This window comes from Neopsephotus bourkii, unplaced genomic scaffold (assembly GCF_033783945.1).
Source record: "Neopsephotus bourkii isolate Nb327-2 ecotype Australia unplaced genomic scaffold, CSIRO-AGI_Nbou_v1 NB_1120, whole genome shotgun sequence".
NCBI classification, from domain to species: Eukaryota; Metazoa; Chordata; class Aves; order Psittaciformes; family Psittacidae; genus Neopsephotus; species Neopsephotus bourkii.
Window position 1 is genome coordinate 4,326,464 of NW_026901606.1, and position 22,802 is coordinate 4,349,265.

General features: G+C 41.3%; 2 protein-coding genes and 1 long non-coding RNA gene across 9 annotated transcripts in view; 2 read left to right on the forward strand and 1 right to left on the reverse strand.

Moving 5' to 3' along the window:
• Positions 1-9,161, forward strand: part of FGD5 (FYVE, RhoGEF and PH domain containing 5) — an 89,314-nt gene extending 80,153 nt beyond the window's left edge. For all 3 annotated transcript variants that reach the window (XM_061362505.1, XM_061362506.1, XM_061362507.1), the window contains exons 17-21: positions 951-1,053; positions 2,710-2,837; positions 4,106-4,234; positions 5,887-6,035; positions 6,904-9,161. In XM_061362505.1, coding sequence (XP_061218489.1) covers positions 951-1,053; positions 2,710-2,837; positions 4,106-4,234; positions 5,887-6,035; positions 6,904-6,940 — 546 coding nt within the window. In that variant the 3' untranslated portion in view covers positions 6,941-9,161. The remainder of the gene's footprint in view (positions 1-950; positions 1,054-2,709; positions 2,838-4,105; positions 4,235-5,886; positions 6,036-6,903) is intronic.
• Positions 9,162-12,375: 3,214 nt separating this feature from the next.
• LOC133217250 (uncharacterized) lies at positions 12,376-13,879 on the reverse strand. Its single transcript, XR_009726843.1, has 2 exons — positions 13,079-13,879; positions 12,376-12,981 (listed from the first exon to the last, which is right to left on the reverse strand). It is a non-coding gene; the product is annotated as an uncharacterized LOC133217250 (long non-coding RNA).
• Positions 13,880-15,569: 1,690 nt separating this feature from the next.
• The window catches only part of NR2C2 (nuclear receptor subfamily 2 group C member 2), a 32,631-nt gene continuing 25,398 nt past the window's right edge, over positions 15,570-22,802 (forward strand). For 3 of the 5 annotated variants that reach the window (XM_061362508.1, XM_061362510.1, XM_061362512.1), the window contains exons 1-2: positions 15,570-16,398; positions 19,531-19,614. In XM_061362508.1, coding sequence (XP_061218492.1) covers positions 19,555-19,614 — 60 coding nt within the window. In that variant the 5' untranslated portion in view covers positions 15,570-16,398; positions 19,531-19,554. Of the gene's footprint in view, positions 16,399-17,341; positions 17,594-19,530; positions 19,615-22,802 lie in introns of those variants that run through there. The other 2 variants (XM_061362509.1, XM_061362511.1) reach the window with 2 other exon arrangements.

Sequence of the window (22,802 nt, forward strand, 5' to 3'; positions counted from 1 at the left end):
CCGGCTGCCATTCTGCAACTGCTGCAAACTTGTAGCAACATCAAGACCAGAATTTGCTTTCTCACACAACTTGTTAGCGCTTTGCTAAATTAGGTTTCCAATGACTTTAGTAGGAACAACAGTAACCTTCCCTTGAGAGTCAAATTAACTCCAAAGGCCAGTAGCTGAAGGCTGCTGAGTCCAGCCATTATATCTGATACACAGCTATCTCTAGAGACAGTGAAGCAACACACTAAAAATACAAGCTCTGTTCTGGACCAGAGCAGTAGCACATCAAGTCCATGTCCTGTCCCTAATAGCAGCTGGTAAAGTTCTCTTCCAAGAACAGTGAAAAAACTCAGCAGCGGAGTATAGTTTGATCAATGACCAAAGAGAAAGTTTCCTCTATGCTCCATTGAAGATCTGCCACCTTTTGTTCTGAAGCCAAGAGGATCTATAAGCTTTCTTGGGTTTGTCCCGTTATCACTGGCTCTTAGAGATTTGTTCTTACACATAAACCTGCAGTCCTGTTTTAAGCCACGGCTGTATTTTTTTAATCTTTTTTCTAATTCCACAGAGAAAAATTAACCTGTACCTACACAGGGATAGCAGGAATGTGCAAGCTTGCTTAAAACCACAAATATTACTAACAAACCTATGAAACCAGAAGTAATAAAGTGGTCTTTTCTGTGACTCACTAGTACGGAAGGTGTAAGTTCCTGGGAAGAGGTGTACAGCAGTGATGTGCAACCAAATACTGTGATCAGTTCTGCTTGGTTTTATAACAGCATACATCTACAGCAATCACATTGCAGTCAATAGACTTACTCCAATTGCCACTTTTTTAGGAGAGAGTCATACTTTGGTCCCCTATCCATCTTCCTCTCCCAACCAGCTCAGAGGATTTGTTTTGCACCTGCATCTATATCCATTTAAATTACATTTATGTGTATCTCTTCTTGCTGGAACAGATTGTATGTCGAAATTGTTCAAGAAACAAGTACCCTATGAAGTACCTCAAAGATCAAGCAGCCAAAGTCTGTGACAGCTGCTATGGGGAACTTAAGAAAAGAGGTAAGATTCCTTCATTCTCAGCAAAACTGACACAATTTCCTGTCTGTATGATGGAGAGGCTTTAGGATCTGCCTACCATGTTCTGTTCAAGCATGAAGCATGTGTATTGAGGTCCCATGAGTGCCAGGCTGTATGACAGCTAAAACTGTTTTAGCAAGGCAGGTTCTCTGAGGGCCTTTGATGAACCAGAATAACAACAAAAACTATGTCCTGTAAGGAGCTGCTGAGGGTACAGGGTTTGTCTTGTTTGGAGAAAAGGAGGCTGAAGGGTGACCTCATTGCTCTCCATAGCTTCCTAAGCAGGAGAAGTAGAGACAGAGCTGCTGATTTCTATTCCCTGATATCCAGTGACAGAACACATGCAAATGATTCAAAGCTTTGTCAGGGGAGGTCCTGACTTGACATGAGGAAGCATTTCTTTACCCAGAGGGTGGTCAAACACTGGAACAGGCTTTCTAGAGAGGTGGTCAATGCACCATGCCTGTCAACATTTATGAAGCATTAGGACAATGCCCTTAATAACATCCTTTAACTTTTGGGCAGCCCTGAGGTTCCTTCCAACTGAACTGTTCTATTCTGTGATGTAATTATAGGCAATAAGTTTTCTCCATGATTTCTAATGAATTATCCATTTAAATAAAACAATGGCTTTACAGTTGCTCACTGTCCTCATCCATGTAGTAGCTTTTATAGGAAGAAATGCTGAGGTAAACTGCAGAGTTACTAAGTGCTTTCCACATGGGGAGTTAATCTGACTACAGATGAAAGCATGAATTCAAAGCAGAAGAGTTACTGTCTAACTGGAACGCCATATTATTGCCCTACTATACACATCCCTTCTCCACTTTAAATACACATCCAAATCAAAGATAAAAGGGGGATCATGAGTTACATATACATATATGAACAGAGAACAAACATGAAATAACATTCTTGCACAGCTATTCCTGTAGAGAGTCTCTAAAAGTAGGCACATTATACTGGCAAGGATAAAAAGGTGGAGGAGACAGATGAACTTGTTTCTCTATCATGATTCAAGAAATTCATCACTAGCTAAGCAAACACGTGAACAGATATTGTCACAACAGCCAAAAAAGCATCCGCAAGCCACTGTGTGTCCAAGAAGTTACAACTCAGAATTGTGCTAAAACAACATTGTGCTTTACTAAGAGCTTCCAAATAGCGTGCATTGCCAGAGGTGAGATCATGAAGGTAAGAACTCAGAAGTGGGGTTGATGGAGATTGGGCAGGATAGCTCTCTCCCATGCAGAACTCTGAGAATAGTTCATACAGAAAGAATGTCCCATTAGTGAACCTATTCTGCAAAGGTGTTACAGAACAGAGACAGATGGAAAAGCCATTTGCTTAAAGCTAATTTTAAATTAGAAGAAAATGCGCTGTGTTTTGTTAGCTTTCTTGCAGATTTCATTCAAGTAGCTGCAGATTGTTACCATTAACCTAGGTGACATGAAATCTACTCAGGTAATCATACTTAAAGGGGCAATTTGAAAGAAAAGCTAAGATAAAAACTAGGTATGGAGTAACATTTGCATTTTCCTTAGTCACTTACATTTGCGTGTGTTTCTTAGCCCTAACCTGATATGTACCAACTCATCCATTTCCCCCTTCCCTTTCTGAATTTTCTCAACCTTGCAGAGCGGCCACTGAGTGTGAGCTTCCCTCCAACTTCATCCAGGTGTTCAAGCAGTGCCTTCTCTGTCTTCCACAATATGCATTATTCATCTTTTAAGAAACAGAAGAAAATTCCTTCAGCTCTTATGGAGGTAGGACCAGGCAGCCTGAGAAAGGCAAGGAAAACTCTGTGCTTGTAGTTCAGCAGCTCTGTCTGTAATCTGTTCTGTGTGCAGTGGTCTCAGCCCATGCCATGGTCTACTTTCATCATGCAATTACTTTTATTCTGTTTTTCACAACAGCATTACCCCACCAGGAACAAGGTGCAAATCACCTTGATGTAGTCTAGGTAGCTATCAGCAGGTATTTGTTGTTGTATCAGAGAGAAGAGGGTGGCAAATATCTTGCTGAACTCATTATACAGCCCAGGCACTGGAATTTCTTGAGGTTTGTTTGTGCTGAGGTGAAACTGAGCCAAGGATACAAGCATGCAATACAGACACACTAATGGAATACTGAAAGAATGGGCACTAAAGCATTGCTTCTCTATTTCCAAGGAGGCAGCATGTGTTTAGCAGCAGGAAGTGTCTCACAGTGGCATCACTCCACAACTTTTTCCAGCTTGCTTTACTCAGGTCTTGGAACATTTCTGTTCTGCTGCTAAACATGCTTCCTGATTTCTCCTACCCTGCTCCAGTCTTCTCTTCTGACAGTGCTACAAAAGCTGGTTTTGACTCTCTGTATGTTGTTTCTAAATCCAATCCTATTGCAGTTTACTACTGTAACTAACGACATACACTGCATTGTGTGTATAGTCCCATCTACTCAAAACCAGGATCTTTAAGAACATTAAGTGCTTAGATCTCACTTCTGAGGGAGTTAACTCTTCTCAGAAATATTATTTCACAAATTAAACCAAGTCATAGTCAAGTGATTAATGTAAACTGATGTAAAACCATTGCAATGTCCTAGATAAGCCCACATCTTTGAAAGTGTACAACTACAAGACTGCAATCCCCTTTTGGAAGCAGGTACTGTCGCTACAACAAAAATAAAAACAAAACAAAACAAAACAAAACAAGAAAAAAAAAACCACCAAACAAACAAAAACCAACCAGAACTAAGAAAGGGGACGAGTTTGGCCCCTCAGAACTCAGCTGTAAACTTGCTGAACTCAGTAGTAACTTGACTGCATATTTTCCATCAGAGTTACTAAGAAGTAAGTTTAACCAGAAATCTTCAAACAGTTAAAAAGATCTGTAATACCATGCTTGCATCTTTTCTGTCTCAGTATTTTTAACAGTCTGCTTATGGTTTAACAGACATAGACCTGGTTGTCTGGTGTGAGGCAAAACACTCATAATTGGGAGGGGGAAAGCTTTTGCTGTTATAAATCCTAATTTCTCCTATGATGCTCCAGGTGGCAGCCTCAGGAGAGGGAGCTACCATCAGCGGTTACCTCAGCAGATCTAAGAGAGGCAAAAGACAATGGAAGAAACGCTGGTTTGTTATCAAAGGCAAAGTCCTCTACACCTACATAGCAAATGAGGTACTGTGCAATTCGACTTGAAATAGTTTCCTGTGTTCTCTTCTTTACTCCCTGCAAGCAGCACAAATGTGACAGGTATAAATGTCAGTTGTCACAACTGCATGACTTCTGAGCCCTGGTGCTAACAGGCTGAGTCCCCAGGGAGCAGTCTAGCTGGACCTTGGCAAACCTCACAAACTGCTCTTCATTATTTGACTTCTTGTTATTTATGCTACTATAAACTGTGAACCTTCGTCTACATATTCATACCTAAAGACTTCAAGGTCCTTCCACATTCTCTGGTTACTTGGTAACTCCCACATATTTTGAAAATAGATGGTGCTATGATCATTTCTGGTGGGGAAGAGAATCTTGTAGCTCTGCAACTAAAAACAGAACATATTTGCCCTCCTAGTACCAACAGGAAGCAGTCTGCAGAGGTGAGAGTAATGCCTTGTGTATTGACCTGTAAGCTGTTCCTTACAGCTTATGAGGCTGGATATCAGCTGGATCATTTTTATGTATTTTGTCTCCTGCCAGTCCCTTTTCTTATTTTAATTTCTTCTCCTTTGTGAATAGCTGCAAAACAAATAAGCTTCAAGGAAGTATGATATAAAGTCTGATGATAACTGGCAGATTTCATAAACAGAAGCATAAAAATTCATTGTGCTGAACAAAAGACACAGAATGCAAGAACTGCTGTAGCGGCAATATTTGGTACTTTAAGCCTTCAAAATACTTAGCAAATATTTATTTAAACTTCCATGACCACTGTGACAGTTGCATGAAACATTATCCCCTTTAAATAAGCAATTAAGACCTTTAGCATCAAAAACTGTATCTGATTCATTTCTCTTACCTCTGCTAACCTTAAGAGTGACAATTACTGGTTCAACAACAGGGAAAAAGCAATAGATGGTTCATTACACTTCATATTCCCAGTTTGCAATTTAGCTTCTAAAAGCAGAGGCAAAGGCAACATACACATAAATGCATTACCTAAATACAGTGACCAAACCTGCAGCTGTCAGTAACAGCTAGACTGCAGTTTGAGTAAGTATTGTTTTCTTTACCTTGTACAAAGCAGTGTGGCAAGCAAAATTAATGGATGTTTCTTGGGAGTAAGTTAATTGCATTACCAGCTCAGAAATTTCAAAGCAGCATTTTGGAAAAGCCAGTGTGCTGTCAGAGACAGTGCAGATCTCTAAAAAAGTTGCCAGTGCTATGAAAGGAAATGACAAGGTACCAAAAAGACTATTACTTGTACTTACAGTAAAAATGGTTAAAAGGAACCTAACTGCACGTGGGTTTCAGACTGTCGGAACTGTTGCTGTCCTGTCCCATACTCTCAGTAACCTCTAGTTAACCTCCTGGACCATTATGTCAAAGTGATTAAAGTAAAGGCTAATTTGGCCTTCATGGTCATATGGAAGATCACAAAGAACTGGGCTTTCAGAGGCAGCATTCAAGTTCAGGACCAAGACTAGATAAGCACATGCAGTATACACACACTGCTCCTGGTTAGGTAAGAGCCACAAGTCCAGCAGAAGATTCACACTACTGCTTTTGCAGCCATGTCAGAGAGGGGTTGTATCATTTTTTGTTTTCAGAAAGAACCCTCAGACTCTTACAAGCCTTCTCTGAATTTTGGTTCACTTCTGGTTTGCTTTCAGGACAAAGTTGCCACAGAAAGCTTGCCTTTGTTGGGTTTCACCATCACCCCAGAAAAGGAGGAAGGAAATACGGATACAGTTTTCCATCTCTACCACAAGCAGACTCTCTTTTACAGCTTCCGAGCAGAGGATAACAATTCAGCACAAAGGTACGGGGGTAGACTTCCACACTAGTGGAAGCCAGTGCACAGGTCCAAAAGCTCTTCCCTCTTCTTCACTTTAGAATGCTTTCATAAGAGGAAACAAACAGCTTTCAGAGTGCTGACTGATTAAGTCCAATCACCTGACCGGCACGGGTGACATTAAAAACCCACCTGGTGTTTTTCATTTCCTTCAGGAAGGAGAATTTGATCCTTGGTATAGGTAAAGAGGAGGCTTAGTCTCACGTGCCTAGAAGCCTGCCACATACGGTTACTTACATAAACTTCTCTACCTATTTATACATCTCTTAGTTTCCTCATCAACAAATAATGGTTTAGATTTCCCATTCTAATGCTACTGCTTCCACACAATAAAAGTTATAACATTAGTAATAAAAATGCTAGCACCCCAAGACACACAGGAAAGGAAGTGAGAGTCTATGAGAGTTGTGGGGTTTTTTTCGCTTTTAAACATACTTCAGTGCTTTCACCTTTCCTATTCTAAGGCAGCACTTGTACTAACTTTGTGATTTTACAATAAATTACTGGTAAAGATTGTACTGGAACACAAGAGTCCCAGTACCCAGTTCCCTGCTTTAATAACAAAACTATAACTCCTCATTAGAGCTGGGACAGGAGATCCAGTCCTCTTCAGGCTTTACTTTCTTAAAACATGTATTGTTTGAATATAAAAATACTTATTTAAGTATTAAATATAAAACTTATATATATTTAAATACTTAATTAAAATATAATTACTTCTATTAAATTATTTAATATAAGTATTAAATATAGGAATGTTTTCCTTAAAATATGTATTTTCTCTGTAATGCATATAATTTTGTATGTATCATTCTTTCTTTCCTGCCCTTTTTAGGTGGATTGAAGCCATGGAAGAAGCATCAATATTATAGCAGCTATCACTCAATGAACTTGGAATAAATTCTCAGACTTTTATACATTTCCAGCAACACTCCCTATCTTACAAAACTGAACAGTGTATTTCAGGCAAACTGGCTATGTACACTGGATATGAACTGTTTCCAGATCGCTCCTTTTACTTCCTCCTTCTTACATTCGCATAGATAATATTTATGGTGATCTTTATATCTGTGCAAGTTCAACCTGTACTGTAAGCTTCTTCTCCAACTCCATAGAAAACTAAGTCTAACATCAAGACAAGGAAACACATGGAAATACTGACTACAGTAAGTAACAGGCTTAGTTTTACTCACTCTAGAGCACTGTCATATTTCATTGGATTGGTTTTGATGTCTACCATGACATGAGAGACAATGTAGTAAACAACAAATGTTCATTTAAAGCACTTTATTTTTATTGAACTATAACTTCAGTTTTTCATGTTTCGAAGGAGTTTTGTGGCCCAACTTATTATTCATCCAGTAACAAGTGCCAGTGTGAAATTATACCCAGTGGATGCTAAAATGCTTCCACAGAAAATGAACACCACATTTAATTGACCTGGTCCATCAACGCTTCACTGGCTATGACCCAGGATAATCACTTACCATCAATCTATGATTTTACAAAGATCACTGTTAATTTATGTTGAAGGGTTTAATTTCATACCACTGCAATACTTCGAAATGCACTCTAGTAGCTCTAAATATCCAAACATTGAATTATATCTCTTATCCCTAGATACTGCATCAGACTTAAACCCAAAGGTTATTTTTAATTTATTATAAAGCTACAGACAGTTTTTATTTAACACTAGTCTACCTAGTAGTGTTAAGATTTTTACTATCATCTATTTAAATAGTCTATCCTTGTTTCCAAAGCTCCTGTTGTTTCTGCTGTTCTTGTTATGAAAAATGTCATCAAAAGTTTAATCCATATAACCAGCACACCATTTGCAATATGCTGGTGGGCTGAAATGCACTTGTCTGAACCTGCTCTGCTGGAGTGCTTGGAACTCCTGTGGCTAAATGCATCTTCCATCAGACTGCTGTTTGTGCACTATATCTCCAGGGCTGGATTCTCAGCAGCCAAGCGTCTGTGACTTCAAAGATGCTGTGCTGCTTTATAACAGCTGAGGATACAGACCTCTGGAGTTTGGGGGGTTTGAATTTGTTTGTTTGGGGTTTGTTTTTTCTCTTGAATTTTATTTTATTTTGGGGTTTGGGGGGGAGGTTGTGTTTTTGGCTTGGTTTTTTTTTTATAAAGAAGGTTGTGAAGTTGTGTTTTAACTATTACACTAAAATGGTTTTATGTCCTATATTTGTCATAATATTTGACTGAGGAATAGAACTGCATTTATGATTAAAATATATCTTTGTATAAAAATACCATGTTCAAGAATTTACTTACATTAAAATATATTCGGGGGTGGATTTTTATTACTTTTTTACCTTTGTTCAAGAAGTTTAATGGTTATCTGAATTTCTGACCTTAACAAACTGTTTAGAATTATCTGAATTTTTAAAGGTCTATAATATGTATCGAAATGATAAACGTAGTTCAATTTATCACCTGGATAAATAAGCTTAAAAACCCCAAATGCCTACCACTAAATAAAAATATAGTTGTTTTGGGGTTGATACATCTAAGTCTGTTAGTTTCACAAAGCAAACAGAAACCAAGTATGAGAAAAGTAAAACTTTTGTATTTCGTTAATAGATGAAAACCCATGTTCATCAATGAACACTCTTTGTTTCATGTTACCGTGGCCTTGCTACCAATACACTGTAAATGTTAATCCTCCCTCATGTTACAACCATGGCCTTGCTACCAATACACTGTAAATGTTAATCCTCCCTCATGTTACAACCATGGCCTTGCTACCAATACACTGTAAATGTTTACCCTCCCTTAAAAATACTTTGCACTGGCAAAAAAAAAAAAAAAAGAAAAAAAAAGGAGAAAAAAGAAAAAAAAAGACATGTTGACTACAGACTGAAATCCCTAACCATGGTCCCAAACAAAAGAAAACTGCACTACAGAACAACAGTATTATGAAGATTTAGGTGCTGACATTTAGTGACTGTCATGACATTTTCAGTTATAAGCAGGAAATTAATACATGAAATTATTTTGTTGTAAAAAGTAAGATACAGTGCTATTGAACATTGTTTCAAGTAACGTGGAAAAATAAAAGAGCAAAACATAAATGCAGTTCTACAGGCTTTTCCTTTATCCTATTTTTACGTTCTTTAATTCCAGCTTTGGAGTTCTTGTTGCTGTTAACAGACACCTATTAACCAATCTTCTGGCAAATTACAAAAAAGCATCAAAACATAATATGGTAGTGGAGGCCTTCTGGTAGGAACAGGATTTAGACCTAATTGCTACAATGGCATATTTCAGTCCAGGCTGCATTTACCTCACTTAGAGCTTGCCTACCAATCAACTCTACTTCAGTTACAGATAAAAATGGTTTCAATACAGCACAAAGAAAGAGAAAAAAAATTTAAACATTCTCACAACTTCAGTCCAGTTGTTAATCTAATTTGAGCAAAGCCAAGTACCAGGCAGAAATCATCTTCATTTCAGAGTTAATCACCGTTTAGAAAATTTTAGCATCTTAGAGATATATACTCAGTTTACCAGATGCCATTTACCTGCAAACACCTTTCTTCCTAAGCTGTAGCTATATTAGTCTTTCAAAACAAAGATTTAGTCCCACACCTTCACAAATGTTACAAAAAGCAGATCTGTAGTAAGTCACAATGTACTAGCTACTCTGTCAACAGCTCAGATGCAAGCTGATCTCATTTGTTTGAAATCTCATTTTCTGCTTACTTTGCCACTCATGGAAAAGCATTAAATTTATTAGCCATTATCTACTATTAATATTTAGATCTATCTTACAGTATATGCCTACTGAAAATCTTTTTTTTCATCAGCTACATTATTTCTCCAAACGAAGTTCAAGTCACTCTAGAGCTGGAGAGCACTCAGACAGGACAAGACCCCATGCCAGGCACACAAGCACCACTAGTCTAGCCCTGGACTATGCCAGTACCCTTCCTGAGCCGATGCTGTGTTGCTAGAGCAGACAACAAGCCCGCTTTTGCTAAGAGCTACAGAGATATGAGGGCAAAAAGCCCACAGGATGGAGGTCACCAGCTTCCCTCAGCCCTGCCCGCCATGTACAAACCCAAACACAAGGCACAAAGACTCGTACTTCAAAAGTCATCTAACAACACGTCAAGATTTGAACTGAATGTGGCATTAACATGGCTGTACTGTTTATACTGTTAAAAACCTTCTTGGTCACTTGTAACTGTGTAACTCTTCCACACTAGATACCAGCTTTGCTCTTTAAATTTTACCTCAAAAGTTTCAGGAAAATTATATGAAGATTTTAAGCACCTGAAACAACAATTTAAAACAAAACAAACAAAACCAACAAACCAAACCAAACAACAAACAAAAAAAAAAACAAAACCCACATCATAACAAACAAAAAACCCCCACCGAAATCCAACAACACAAAAGCCAAGCCCAAGAGAGCTCTACCATACTGTCAATCCCAAACATCAAAAATACATAACACTAAATCCTGCTTTTATTTTGTGTTTGTCTGCCCTGACTTTTGACCCTCTCTTAGTCCATTACATACTTGTACTGCCGAGACCACTACCACCACCACCAAAGGATTTTAGTCTGAGCAGTTACACAGCCCACCTTTGCATCAAAGCACCTCTCTGCTTCCACATCTAAAACATCCTTCCATCCCTGTAAGCATGCACATCTCCCATCTTACCTCTGGTCTGTGATGAATTCAATCCGCTCTCCTGGGTGATGAGCAGCTTCCACAGGGTCTCTTCCTCACATGGCAGCTTTGCACAGCACTTTTTTCTTCTGAGGCAGCTATCACAGAGGGGAACAGCCACAGAGTCCCTGTGACCAGCGTAACACTTTGAAAAGGACCATCACTAAACTCCTCTCTGAACCACGACTGGCACCAGTAAATACTTCCTGAGAGGAACGGCTGCCTGTGGAGAGGAGCTCTCACAGCTACAGGTGAAACGCGCTGTGAGGCCCTAACTGGAACCCCTATCGCCCATGCACCACCGTGAGGGTGGGAGCGGAAGGGCAAGTGGAGAGGCCCGGGGGAAAGGAGTGAAACAGACCAGCAGAAACGGTCAGCAGGAGAAGGTGGTGGTTAATTTCGTGTTTCCCCTACCCCATCCGAATCCATTTTAACTGGTAATTAGTTAAATTTACTTTCCCCAAGTCAAGTCTGTTTTGCCCATGACAGTAACTGGCAAGTGACCTGTCTTTACCTCAACCTGCAAGTGTTTTCATCCCATTTTCTTCCCCTGTCCTGTTTAGGAGGGGGAAGTGAGCATCTGGGTCAGCATCTGGCTGCAACCCAAGGTCAGCTCACCACAGCGTGGTAGACAGATTTCATTATTTTCTTTGCTGCCAATCAAATTATTAACCTTTACTTCTTGAGTGCCCCAGTTCTTTCTGATCTTTTTAACCTCCAGCATCTTCTATTGATCACATTTCTCTCCAGTCACAGCCAAAGCCAAAAAGGGGCTATACAAGCATGGTATACTAATGCTCTTTTAGAAATACGTTATATATACTTAGCAAATTTCAGAGTTATCCAATACAGTATTCCTTATTAAATCAGTTAAGGGCCTACACATTCTATATTTCACTGCAGTTATTGCAAGAACTACAGCAAAATTTGTCAGAATCCTGAAGCAGCATCTTCACTGCCTTTCTTGTTGCCAACCTCAGTGAGCACAGTGGAGCAGCACAGCACGCAGGACTGCACTCTGCACCAGAACTCAAGAGTGAACCTGCTGCAAGGCCTTCTCTTGGGTGGCAGACACAAGGAAGAACAAGGAGATAACTCCTGTCCTCCAGACCTTCCCTCAGCTTGCCGAGCAGGAAGCAGAGAGGGCAAAAGCAGCATATGTCTGATTCTAGCATTTTTCCATTCTTTCTTTCAGTCAGACTTGACAGCAAGTGGAACAAGGAGTTTATGAAAAAGGAATGAAAGAAGATGGGACAGCAACTGAAAAATACGCTAAAGAATCTGTAACCATGTTACATTTAATTTGGCATAACACACAGGATTTTGGAGTTATAGTATTTTTTAGCTATTAACTAACTTTAAATAAGCCTGCAGAGAAGACATTTGTCTCACTAGGGCACAGACAATATGTTTGTGTCACCTACTTCTAGAAGCATCCCAAAAAATAACAATAGAAATAAGAGCCTCCCACTATTGTAACTATCTGTGAGCTGCAATTTCAACACTTCCAAAATTTCAAGCGGTTAAGGAGATTAGCACAACACCATACAACAGAACTCAGAATTTGCTCACTATTTTTAAACACAAGAAACAAACTAAATCACACACTCAGAAGTTATGACACACCAGTACTTTTATTTCAATAAAATCATTAATACTACGAAAAAGCATGTCATTTTAACTGATGAACACCTCCCCCAATCCTCACAACTATCCATGCATACACACCTTGGGATGTTTTTGAAAGGTAACACTAAGCAATCTTAGTTTGTTTTTCAAATTCAAATGTGCAAAACATCCATTAGGGTATCTACAGATTTTGCCTAAGAAGACACACAATTCTCATCACCGTATTTTCATTTCCAGTACCACTCAGAGGAAAAATACACCTTTACAGCATTTTTGTTTGTCTTCCAGCAATCAGTAGCCAATTTATTCATCTGCAACATTCACAACAAACCAGAATTACTACAACGTTCAAGCTACAGAATTTAGCTTTAACAGTCTAGACCACTGGTCTAAGTGGAATACCCTACTTCCCAAAGTACCTCAGACCTTGGGCTTTAACAAAGAAGTAAACTGTGTATGCCCAAAGCATGGTGACGTGAACAGATAAACTCACCTTTTCTTTAGCCTGGTAGATCAGTTAGGCTCTAAAGTGAGCAATCTTCAGTGCTAAGGTCCTCCCACAGCAAAATTCTCACAATGCACAAGCTTCTAGGAGAGGAAGCCCTGATGGAACAGGCTGTACACCCAGGTACGTATCCAGTGGGGTAATGATATAACATGCCTGGAAATTATCATCAGCACACACCTGCTTTATAGGCTTAGCATCCCAGTGATTGTTGGCCTTTTCTGTTCTCCTACTTCATTATGCCACAGCAATCCTTTCACAAGTACACATATGTCTGGTTGCCAATATATACTGTATTATCAAGAAAATCCTTCAGAAACTAACACCAGTTTATGGACACAAAATTTTCCATTTTCTCTTGAGTTACCAAAGATTATTAACACATATTGAAAGGACAGTGCAGATCTTTAATTGTGTAGGTTTATGTGAGAATCCTTGACAGCACTTGTAGAGCCTTCAGACATGATGCTTGTATTTCCAGTCTTTTCTCAGACAAATACCAAAGTTACTTTAACAAGAATCCTGTTCATATTAAAAAAAAAAAAGTAGCGACAAGTCAGAGATGCATTCTTAAACACAACACTGAGGCAGAACACTTGAAAAGGCCAAGAAACAACAGCAACAGTTACATAGGCAAGAGAAGCAGCCTCCCCAGACAGGACGCCTGATGGACTGCCATACAGCAGAAGGGCAGAGGGTACACAAGGCTATTGCTGCAGTGCCTGAGTGCAGAATCCCATCAGTTTTCAATATATAAAGCCATAAGAAAAGCAACCTATGTCAAAAGAGGTTACAACACAACTGTAAGAACAGTTGGAGGTGAGCAAACCAATAAATAAGCTACACTATAGAGTACATCCCTCTAATTTATCAGAGCTAAGCCAATTGGTAAATTCTCGGATGCACCAAGACCACTGGCAAAGCTTTGTCATGACAGCTAACACCTTTGCCCAAGCCACTTAAAAAAATGAACACACACACACACCCCCTCCAAGGATACTCTCACACACTTCTGCACATGGAGTAGTGAAAAGGATTTAGAAGACCAACTGAGTGAAAATGACTCACCTAGTAAGCAATTACAGAACAACAACTGCAGAAAAGTGAACAACTGGCAAAATACAAACATGCAGCAAGTCACTGAAAAGTCCTGGCTCTCTCTATGCATCCACTGAAAACCTCAAAATTTCAACCTACTCCAAATACTGACAGGCAGAGATCAGAAAAGTAGAAACAAACAGGTTAGCAGTCAAAAGCTGACCCTCCCTTTTAAGGGGTGTAGGGAAGAGAATCTGCTAGTCAGGAAAACAAAATTAATTACCAAGAAAAAATATAACACATTATTTCCCTGAAGAGCTCTCTATAATGCAGAAATATAACTGAAAGCATCCTAGTCTACTTCCTCCCCATTCTATATATTCTGATATTCCTGCTCATAAAAGTAACTCTCAAAATCAAAAGCATCTTTATTTCACAGTTGGACTCTCCTCTGGTTTATTCAGCAAGTGACAACCATTCACTGAAGAGTACACAACTTAAGATAACCATTGTTAATACTATGCCTTGTTAGAGAATTCTCTGACCACAAGATTGAAATACTTTCCTACCTAACAATGAACACACAACTGGTGTGAAAAAATTAACTAAAATATTAAAAAAAAACTTAAAATTCCGATAAAAACATTTTAGGATAGCAAATAAAGAACAAAACTAAAGATTCAGTTTAAATCACAACTATGATCCAACAGATGCACATCACAGTTTAAAGCCAGACTAACTGTTCCCTTATTTCACTTTAAAAAGGTGGTTTTTTTCCAAATCCTCTATTTAAAAAATATGCTGTACTCATACAAGCTGCTCCACAAGTCATCGTCCTTGATTTATAACAAGAAAACACATTCTTACCCTAACATCTAACCTACTCCTACAGCAAGGCTATTATGAGAATTTTGAAAATCCCTAAGCTTATGTGTGTTACAGAAACATACTTACACTTTAATACTATGTTTTACAAAATAAATTTTGCTTTTGAAGGGATGTGCAAGTCCATGTTTTGAGAATTTGAAGATTCTTCATATATTTAACATTGCAGTAGTGAACACCCAAGACATTTTTTTAAACATTATCCTTTATTCATGTATTGCAAACACACGTCCTTGAATGTTAACTCCAGTTTTGTAACAGCAAGACTGCAATTCATACACGATTCTTCATTTCTCATCTCCCTGACCCAAGAAGCCCGCTCTAACAAAACAACCGACCAAAACCAAAACCAAAAACCCCAAACAAATTAGGCTGCTACTTGAACAGCAGCTCCTCTTTCAGCAACTGCTACATTCAGCTGCTTTCTCCTGCATGAATTTCCTTTCAGGAGTTGCTATCACTTCAGATCTTCACCTTTTTTTCATCTGACCAGTCCTTAAGTTAGCTTCTGCCAAAACAACTAGACTTAACAACAGAAACTTAACAGAAGGACCAACATCATCCTGAGAAGGGCAAGTTAAGAAATAGCTACACACAGGTACAACAGTGAACCAGGGTCACAGGCCAGCATTCGACAGCCCCAGGAAGAGATGACAAGCACCGGCAGGTGGTAGGTAAGGTCCTGAACCACCTGAGCCGCATCTGCTCATGCCTACAGTAACTCACTCGGAAGCACAACACATTTCCCCCGCAAGCCAGCTCCGCTGGGAGAGCCCCCATCAATCACACCGACCTTAGGGAAGGCAAAAAAACCTCAGGATAGCCTGGCGCTGGCCCCTGTGCCAGCATCAACTGCAAAAGAGAACCTTCGGCTGAGCAACCCTCGGGAGAGCCAACACACACAAGGGCACCAGCACCCATCCCGCACTCAATCACCACCTCCACTTGTCACCTCCAGCCGCGGGCCGGGCTGCGGAGGGCTGCTCTGAATAGGGAAGCGCCGTCCCCTCGCGTTTCATAGTGGGGCGCGGACCAGGATCGTCCAGGCTCAGGTGCCCGCCCTGCGTCCTCTATCCGTCGGGGAGCCGCACCGGCCCAGCACCGGCCTCCAAGGCCCGGAGCCTTCTCTCCCGCCCCGAACTCCAGCGCCGCTGCCATTCCAACAGAACAGGCCCGCGCAGCCCGGCGGAGCGTTCGCGGCGAGGCTCGGAGAGGCCCAGGTAGCCCCTCCCCGCCGCCGTCCCCAGCCCCGCCCCGCGAGGGGGATGAAGGGGCCGCGGCCGGCCTAGCGCGGGGACGAGGAAGCGGGGACACGCTCTCAGGCGGCGGCGGCAGCGGCGGGCGGGGTCACGAACTCTGACCTTTCACAGGGCACGGCACACAAACCAAAACATACCCCCCGCACAGCAGCCCCGCAGCACAGCCCCGGCCCCCCCGCACCCCGATAGCCCCTTCACCACCACCACCGCCTCCGCCCTGCGGGGGTAGGGCCACCGCCAGGCACCGCTGCCCAACACCGGCCCGCCGGGGCCCGGGTCAGGGTCACCGCCAGGGCACGTTTGGCGCCAGTTCCTGAGGTAAAAAAAAAACAAACGGTTTTTAAAATTGAGGCGGCCCGGCGGGGTTTGTCCCGTTGGGGCCAGGAGGAGGGACGGGGTGCGGGGGGGTGAGCACCGGGACCCTGCTCGGGGCAACCCCGCGAGCGGCAAAGGGGATGGGTGGCGCTCGGTTTAAGGGGAGGGGGGATGCGAAGACTCCGGTATTTCGCTGGTGAGAGCCAGCTGTGCCGCTCGCTGGCCTGCAGCTCCTGGCGGGAGAGGGAGGACCATTGTGAGGTGCTGGGCCGATCCGGTGCGGGAGTCCCGTTGCGGAGCCGGCGGGCTGGAATGCGGGCCGCCTGAGCTCAGAGCCGGTCCGGTCTCGGTGAGAGCAGCCTGCTGTCCGGGGGGTCGCGGCGATGACGAGCTCGGGACGCGGACACAGAGAGAGAAGATGGAGTCTGAGCGGGCGGAGGCGGCGGCTTGAACCCGACCCTTTTACCTTTGCCACCGGGAGGGCGGAGGGGAGGGGGCGGCGGGTACTTTGCATACGGGGCTGAGACCGCCGCCATCTTACCGGCCGCTCCCCTGCTGCCATGCCCGTGCCTCTTATAGCCTGACATGAGGATGTACCGGCGGGGAGGGGGAGGGGACCTAATGGCGGCCACAGCAGCCCCGCCTGAGCCTTGGCGGCCAGCCAGCGCCGCCATCTTGTGCTTAGTCGCGTCCCTCGGGTGTTTTCCCTCTTGCTCGAGAGGCGGGGCCGCGGCCCTTACAGGCGGTTGCCTCGGCCAATCGGCGGCGGTGGGGGGGAGTGCTGCGTCTTCAGTGAGGTCATTGGCTGGAGCGGGAGGGGTGTGGTTTCACGGCGTGCGAGGGTCTGGCGCGTCGGCGGCCACAGCCAATGGGGGCAGGTGCCGGTGCGGCGGGAAGGACGCGGCCGTCAGGAGGGGCTGGAGGAGCGGCGGCGCGGGGAGCCGGGGCTCCCTCGTTCTCTGCACCGTGTCCATTGCCGCGCGGAGTCCTCCCGGGCTCCTGCCACAGGGACAGTGAGCGGGGGTGCCCGGCGGAGCCGAGCCTGCGAGACCCGCCCTTCCTGCCCGGTTTTCCAGACCGCAGAGGATGCAGCCGGGCAGGCAGTGTGAACACGTTCCCTCAGGACAGTGAGCCTGAGTTCGGCCTTTCGCCGTGTCATCCTGGCAGGGTCATACCCGCAGAATGTCTCAAACGGAGGGTATAGCTTTCCACTGAGAGTCACTGCAGCTTGGACAGAAATTAATGGGTGTTTGCTGCATGGGACAGCAGAGTGTCTAAACGTGCTAAGGCGGCTGCCACTCTCTTACACTGAAGATACTGGCCGGCTGCCTTGAAATTTTAGGCTCCACTGGTTTTGTTGGCTTGCCTTGGGTTTTGTGGGTTGTTTTATTTTGTTTTCCCTTTATGACCTCTGCTGCTCAGGGGTTTGCTAGGAAGCTGATTTTGCATTGTGTCACGTTCTAGGCATGAGCATCACTAACACGTTTACTCGGTGTGGCTGTGTACAGTCTCTGGGCTTCCAGTTGGGTTTGATCCGATAGCCTCAGCTTATTGCTGTTTTGGGAAGGTCGAAAGTACAAAAATCCTTGATGGATAACAACACCGACAGCAAATCTGTCAGAGACTTACCACAACAAAAACTTCATTGTGTCTTAGAAGGGTGTTCTTATGAACAAAGTATCTCATCTTTAGAGCTTCCTGCTTCTTAAAACACTGGGAAAACCACACGCCACAAGCATATGGTTATTTTCCTTGCTGAACATAAAAAATGAATTTAAAATAGGAGAAAACACTGAAAGGAATTACTGAACCACTGAGAAACCATCCACAAGCTTCAATATTAAATGGGTTTGGTGGAAATGCTTCACGGCACAAATTGAAAACACTTGAAGAAAAATGAGAAGCTGCATGAAAAAAACAGCATAAACATGATTTCCTTAGGCAAATCTCAATTTTGATTATGCATTGTTAAGAATAGTTTTCCTTTGACATATACAGAATAATTTTCACATTTATTTGCCACAGTATGATTTAATCTTTTTAACAGAATTAATTTTGACATTTCAACAGTATTAATGTTGCAGAAGTTGCACTTGAGTTGGGGGGGGAAGGGATGTGCTAGAGACATGGATGCATTTTTCTGTTACATGTTTTTCTGCTGTTCATCTTTTTTTTTTTTTTTTTTTACTTTTATGCTAAATGATTGCTTTGCAAGTGCCACCAGAAGGTTTTCAATAAAACATCAAATGGGTCATCATTCAGGCTGCGTTTTCATTTCCTACGCCTGGGTCAGAATCTGAACTCTGGCTCTGTAATGACCAAGTCACAATTAAAAACTGGATGCATGAATTTGTAATCTGAATTAAATTTACCCTTGGAGAAACACAACCCTAATAATGGTCATTAAAAACATATTGGAAATGTGGGTTGTTTTGTTTTGGGGTTTTTTTCTTCCTTTTTTCTATTCACTTTGTGGCATTTTTTATAACCCTGAAGAGTGTGAAGTTGAAGGTGCAGGCACTCAAAATAGGATGAAATGATTCTGCAGTATTTTCTCCTGAGAGTGATAATACTATCACATTATAATAAAACTAGTTTAGACAATAGAAAATACATTTTAGATGTGAAAGTTTATTTCCCCCATTGTGCAAGACGATGGCAGTTTTACAGAATGACTCAATAAAAATTTGCTCAAAACAGCAATCTTAGGTTGCTGTTTCCTTGTTCTGCACGTAGCGTAGAAGCAGTCCAGGGTTTCTCTTCCCTTGTGTTGAGGAAAGCACCTTAAAGATCTGAATTCCACAAACTGCATGAGTAGTTGACACTCAGTCCTTTCTAATTTATGAAACTAACGTGTCTTCTCTGCAGCTGAATTAGTAAAAATAGTATATTAGAGCCTTTATAAAGTAAAAGGATAACAATGTGCCTCAGCTTTTTGAACAGTATCATTCCAGTATGCATGTACTGTACATATATGTGTGTATATATGTGTGCACATGCACGCATCCATGGCATATTTTCTTATATGTCAAACAGTATTGTAAATGATCAAAAAGTCGTATCAGAGCTTTCTTTAATAATAAAAAGAAACCTAATTTTGTGCCTGATGGAAGTTGCTGGCATCTTTCCAAACAGGTTCTCTAATGATCTTGTTTCACCATGGCAACCAATGTGGAGGTGCTGGCTCAGCAGGTAGTGGAGACTCAGCGGGTGGCTGAGGTGAGTGACAGATGATATCACAACAGTTGGTATCTCAGCTTTTGAAATGAAGATCATATTGGGCAGCCCAAATTGCTGTTTACAGTTAAGCATAAATGGAACAGAAAATCTTTATAGAACAGTATTGCTTTACACTTGGGGACAAACAAGAAACCAGCACAACCCATATGTGGTCTGTTTACCTTACTTTATTCTGGTGGCCTCCGTATTAGGAATGCAAGTAGGAAGTTCAGCATGCATTATTGAGAAGCTTGGCTTTGCTGTGGATTGTTTAAAAACTAATGCAGCAAAATTTCTGGTCATTTGGTGATTAGCTTGACCATTTTGGAAAATAAATGGTTTCTGCTCATCTCTTGAGTTGTCATCTAAATCCAGAACAGTGTTTGAAGTTCACTTAGATTGAATTTACAGTAGGGTGATTCATTTAAATCAGGCTTTTTATTTTCTGCCTACAAATATGAGCAAAAAGAGCACAAAATCTAGTTGTTAAGTAATGTCTTGTCTTGATGTATATTCACTGAAGTGTGGATGCATCAACTTATAAATGCTGAAACTGCATGTGATCATGGTGATAGAAAATAACCTGTTTATTTCCTTCAGTTTGCAAACTTCAGTCAAAAAATAAAATAGATTTTTTGTCTATTTAAAACGACTTGGTTTAATACCCTTTAAATTTACTCTCATTTATCACATGATTACACAATTAAGGGATTTCATAAAGAATTAAGGGCAAATAGGCTAAGATACCTGTAGTCAAGGCCACTTTTTAGGCATTAGTTTTTACTGACCTGCTGAACTAACCTTACTTCTGGATATTAAAAAATATTTTTAGTTTAAGAAGCAGCCTTGTTTATGAAGGAAATGTGTGTCATTGTGCTTCCAGAGATGGATTTGAGATTCCTTATAGCATTTTTCCTTAAAAAAAAAATAAATATGATATCTATGGAAGATATAACAAAATTATTTTGATATAGTGTGGAAAATGGCTTCCTGAAGAGCCTGGAAGTAACATCTAAGGAGTCAGTTCAAAAAGCTCTAAAGTGTCACTGACAACCAACAAATGCATTTTCACTCTAGTTTGCTGGGCCCCAGGTATCAATTTGGCAAGCCACAGTTTTTGAAAACTCCGCCAACCAAGCTTGGAAATAAAACCCTGTGGAAATACTGGCAAACCTTAGACTTTTTTGGTAGAACTTGAGCGCTGTAATCCCATCTGAGGCACGTAGACTATGTGACATTTGTAATTCCTTGTGCAGGACATGCACCGTTGTACCATAGTGTGATGGGTTTATCTTGCCACTGGAGAGATCGCTCCATCTCACGAATGTATGAAGCTCTGTGATTTCTTCCTGGCCAGTGGTTCAACTTTTTATAGTATTCACCTCCTTCTTAAATTAAATTCACTGCATAGCACCATGAAAACTTTGTTCATGGAAAAGCAGTTACAAGCAGCATTATCTCATTAAGAATTAATTAATGCTGTGATTGTATTAACATTGAACCATTTCTTTATGAATGGCTGTCTACCTTCTATTTGTGTCTTCAGTCAGATACAGTTCTTAATACAGTCAAATACATTTCTAAGTTTTTTGAGGTATGCTAAAATTCTATGTTTGTGCTCATTTTTTCAGAGAAAATGTAACATGGATCTTGGCACTGGACTTAAAAAATGAGGCTTTTTCAGAGTATCTTATTTTTCATTGAGGAAAATTAAATGCAAGGAGAAAAAGAATTATGCACTGAATTTTACATTGTCAGTGATGAGAGACAAGTTGCAAACAAGTTAAGGCAAATATTGGCAGTTTTAGTTATATCTGCACGATTTTTCAAGATAATTGCTATGCCTTTAGTGCATGGTTTTATGGAAAACTACGCCAAGCACCAAATCACTGTCATGCAGGTAGGCCATATGTTGTTTTTCTTCCTCGAGCAAGGTTCATCAGGTTTGTTTCCTATGAAACTGTGAATATATCACAAAGTTACTGAGCATGCTCCAGTATTGCGTGTACGTTTGTACTTGGTGTATTGTTAGGACCTTGTAAAATTGTCCTTGTAATGGTTTCAAATGATTTCATTGCTGTGACATGCTTCTGCTTTGTAGCGGTGTTGCTTGTTGCGTTTCTGAATATGTTGGGTGAGAGAGTGACATTTTTAATGTCTGCAATTGCCTTTGCTTGCTGTTCATGTGATCAGAGAAGGAGGAGCTAGGGGATTCAGAGGGAATTTTAGCAATTCCTCATCCTGAGTAACTTTTGAAAAGCACAAAAAATACTTTAGCCTTAATGCAAAAATAAGTAAGGCTGGAGATGCTCTACAGGGAACATGGTGGATTTTCCTTTTAATTTTGCTGATTTGAATTTCATTCAAGATACAGGCCAACTCTTTTCTCAGATTCCATTTTGCTGTCTTACAGCTCACAGAGAATAAGCAAAGTGAGGGGCTTAAGAACAGAGAATAGGAGGAAGGGAAAGTTCGGTAACCCACGACTGTCTTTCCCAGATGAAATTAATCTTACTATTAGACAGACTCCCTCAGCAGCTGGCAAAACAGCAGGAACACATCGATTCTGCTTCCTTGGTTACAGGGAACACTTGACCTTCAGAGGAACAGGGTCACAGAGAGGGCATTTTAAAGCATTACTGACTGCTTTCTGTGATTGGAATACTCAGCAGTGGAGACTGGATGAAAATGTCTGTGGTATGACTAAAAGTGACCTCGACATTTGTCTCGGATTGTTATGCCCTCAGAGGTTTGATGAGGAAAAATGTAAATAAGACTGCAGGAAGAATTTGACACTGTAAGTACTAGAACCTGTACAGTGTACAGCTAGGGAGCTCCATGAAGAAAACAGTACTACGTGTATTAAAGCAGATTATTTTTCACATCTCTTAAAATGTGTTTTGTGTAGAGAAATTAGCGGGGTTTGAGCTATCTTACATCATATGTATTATTTTCTGACTATTGGCTAATTCACAGTATTAGTAGTTACTTTTAAAAGATTGTTGATTAAGCCTCTGACTAATGTGGTGCAGTGAAGTTTTCTATGGTATATGGCCTGCTTTGTTTCTTTCCTCATCTCTTGAAGATGAAGTCCTACTCAAGACTTTCCAGTTTTAAAGAAATGGAATTGTATTTAATTCTTAAAAGTATATTTCAGAATTACAGAAACATCCCATCACTGACACTGG